The sequence below is a fragment of the Austrofundulus limnaeus genome, unplaced genomic scaffold (assembly GCF_001266775.1).
Source record: "Austrofundulus limnaeus strain Quisiro unplaced genomic scaffold, Austrofundulus_limnaeus-1.0 Scaffold12, whole genome shotgun sequence".
NCBI classification, from domain to species: Eukaryota; Metazoa; Chordata; class Actinopteri; order Cyprinodontiformes; family Rivulidae; genus Austrofundulus; species Austrofundulus limnaeus.
Window position 1 is genome coordinate 2,241,575 of NW_013952414.1, and position 2,631 is coordinate 2,244,205.

Consider the following 2,631-nt stretch of genomic DNA (forward strand, 5'->3'; position numbering starts at 1 on the left):
CAACAGAACAGTAAACCCAATAAAATAATAAAATCAATTACCAGAATAAAATAGTGCAATAAATAAGTGACAACATTAAATAATAACCAGTCCTTTGAGATTATTCTGATATTAAATGTAGTTAAAGAGATTTGTGGTTCTAATGTTTCCCTAACAGAGGAGTTTTGAGCTGAGATTTGATTGATGGTAATGGAAATTTATCCAGATTTTTGCGTCTTATGGCTGTAACAACTAATTTTCAGCTTCTTCAGCTGATTTCAGCACTGAAAAAAGCTAATTTTCCAGTTAGTACCTGGATTTTGTATTTAATTGAGCTGATTTGACGCCTACCCAGTTCCAGGTTCTCCCTGGGAAACTCCCATCTCATGTCGTACTCAAAGTCTTTGAAGTTGATATAGATGTAGTCGTTGTCATTTGGTCCAACCATCTGGATCATCTGAAGCTGAGGCTGATACTGTGGTTTCTGTTGGAAACAGAAGATTTTTTGTCTTGTCTTGTGTTTGTATTTGTGAATTGATATGTAAGCTGTACGTACCTTCTTTTTGACATAGTACATCAACACGACAAGGAGTACTGCAAGAGCCAGAAGCAGAACAAAACTGCCAACTTTCCACAGCATCATCAACTTGTCATTTGATGCTGGATCAACTAAAAAAAATGTGATCATAGCAGCAGTCTGTTATATCTACTTGGTTTAATAATTGTATTAGGTAATAAAAAGCTTATATTACCTGAGGCGAATTGGCCCGTGTGTGGCTCATAAATAAGTTGCGGAGTGCTGCAGAACACTCTTAATTCTTGTGCAACGTTTTCTCCTGTGAGTGTCACACAAAACTTTAAGCGGTTTCCAAACACTTTGTCCATTTCCACATACTTTGTGATTTTCTTGTTGCAGACGTCTTCAGAGTCTGTTTCCTCTTTCACCTGCATCAGTTCTGACGTGGAGTTGTTTTCAAAGATGCTGCGACACAAAGAGAAGAGACCTTTAACAGCCATAGAGGCCAATGAGCTTCTGTGAAGTTAATCATATCGTTCATTGCAGTACCTCCATGTAAAATTCGCTGGCAGAGGAATTACAGTCTCAGAATAAATGAAATCATCTTCTTTTCCAAACTTGAAAGTAGGTGTCTCTGTAAGATAATCATTAGATTAGAAGTGTTTGATTACGACTGATGAACTTCAATAATGTGTTTAGTTACTTACCGACAACACAAACGTTTATGGTTTTTATTTCATGACTTTTTCCGGCTTCCAGGTGTAACTTATAAGGACCTGATATGAGTGAATTACACAAACTCACAAACCTGAAAAAAACAACAACATCAAAGATAATAAACAAATTTGTAGAAAATCATCGACTTTGCGAAATATGTCAAGCTTCTAGAACAGGGTTGCCCAAACATTTTTCTCCAAGAGGGCCAAAATGAAATCTATCCGAGGGCTGCGGGCCAAATGAAATAATATAATACATGAAATGCAAATACTTTTTAAAGGTAAAGTCATTTTATTTTATTAAGATTAAAATGGTGGGCCTCACTTGGGGCACCATATAATTCAAAATACAAGAGAAGGAACGTCTAGAACAAGTTCCAGAAGATATCAGCGGCCTAACTTTTTTTGGTGTACTGTGTTTATTTAGATAAACTGAACATGCTGAGCCCCAGAAATCATTGCTCAATGAATCTACCTTTGCTTTGAGACATGTAGTTCCCTGGTGCATGGGATTATTTGCCTATCAGGAGTTTCCCAGTAGCAGATGCTGAGAACAGGGTAGAAGAGCACCTCTGCTTTCAAACATTTGTTCTGGGTCGTCACAATCTGTTCGTGCAGTGTTGCAGAGACGAAGCTTTCATCTGAGGAGACACAAAAATCCAAAACATTCACATGCGGGGCTATTCAGGTGGTAGCTGGGGGGGGGGGGTGCAACTATTTTACTTATTTGACTATAAAAATGCATTTAAATCAATGGTAACTTTTAAATTAATAAAAAATGCAGTGTTTCCTCGTCTATTATCGAGCAAATTCCACCCCCCCATGTCCGCCCTCGAACTGTTTAATTGGAGTAACTGGCCCCCTCAGCCCTGGATTACGGTATAGTTTTGGTTGCAGTTACCGGAGAGTTGATGCTTTACTAACCTGTGACCTGAACATGAACAGTTGTAGTTTGGTGTGGTGAGATCCTGCAGATGTACGTGCCAGCGTGTTCCACAGAGACCGATTTAATGAAAACGTACGACATCTGGGTCCAGTAATGATTATCTTTTTTAATGCATATCACCTGAAAGAAGAAAAAAATTATAATTTTAAAAACAAAATGTAATGCTTTGATTTTATTAGAATTTGTCTGAAAATGTATATTTAAATCTTAGTTCAGGGGTGGGCAATCATGGTCCTGGAGGGCTGCAGCCCTCCGTTTTATATTTTTCCCTGCTCCAACACACCTGATTCAGTCACTGAACTACCTCTTCATATTCTGCAGTATGGAGGACCAAAACTGACATAATTAGGAATAAAAGCAGAAATAGATAAATGAACCTTTAAATAAATAAATACATTTTAAATGCACCAAATAAATTCAAAAAGAAAACTTTACCTTATGTTTTATAATTTAATTGACCATCAGATTTATTT

The 2,631-nt window shown here is 37.2% G+C and overlaps 1 protein-coding gene across 1 annotated transcript in view; it reads right to left on the minus strand.

Moving 5' to 3' along the window:
• LOC106513431 (fms related receptor tyrosine kinase 3) overlaps positions 1-2,631 on the minus strand; it is a 12,757-nt gene that overhangs the window by 5,287 nt on the left and 4,839 nt on the right. Inside the window, exons 8-14 of the mRNA XM_014002250.1 lie at positions 2,137-2,278; positions 1,688-1,853; positions 1,204-1,304; positions 1,046-1,130; positions 732-961; positions 536-648; positions 331-463 (exon numbers count right to left, since the gene is read on the minus strand). Of these exons, the coding sequence (XP_013857704.1) occupies positions 331-463; positions 536-648; positions 732-961; positions 1,046-1,130; positions 1,204-1,304; positions 1,688-1,853; positions 2,137-2,278 (970 nt within the window). The remainder of the gene's footprint in view (positions 1-330; positions 464-535; positions 649-731; positions 962-1,045; positions 1,131-1,203; positions 1,305-1,687; positions 1,854-2,136; positions 2,279-2,631) is intronic.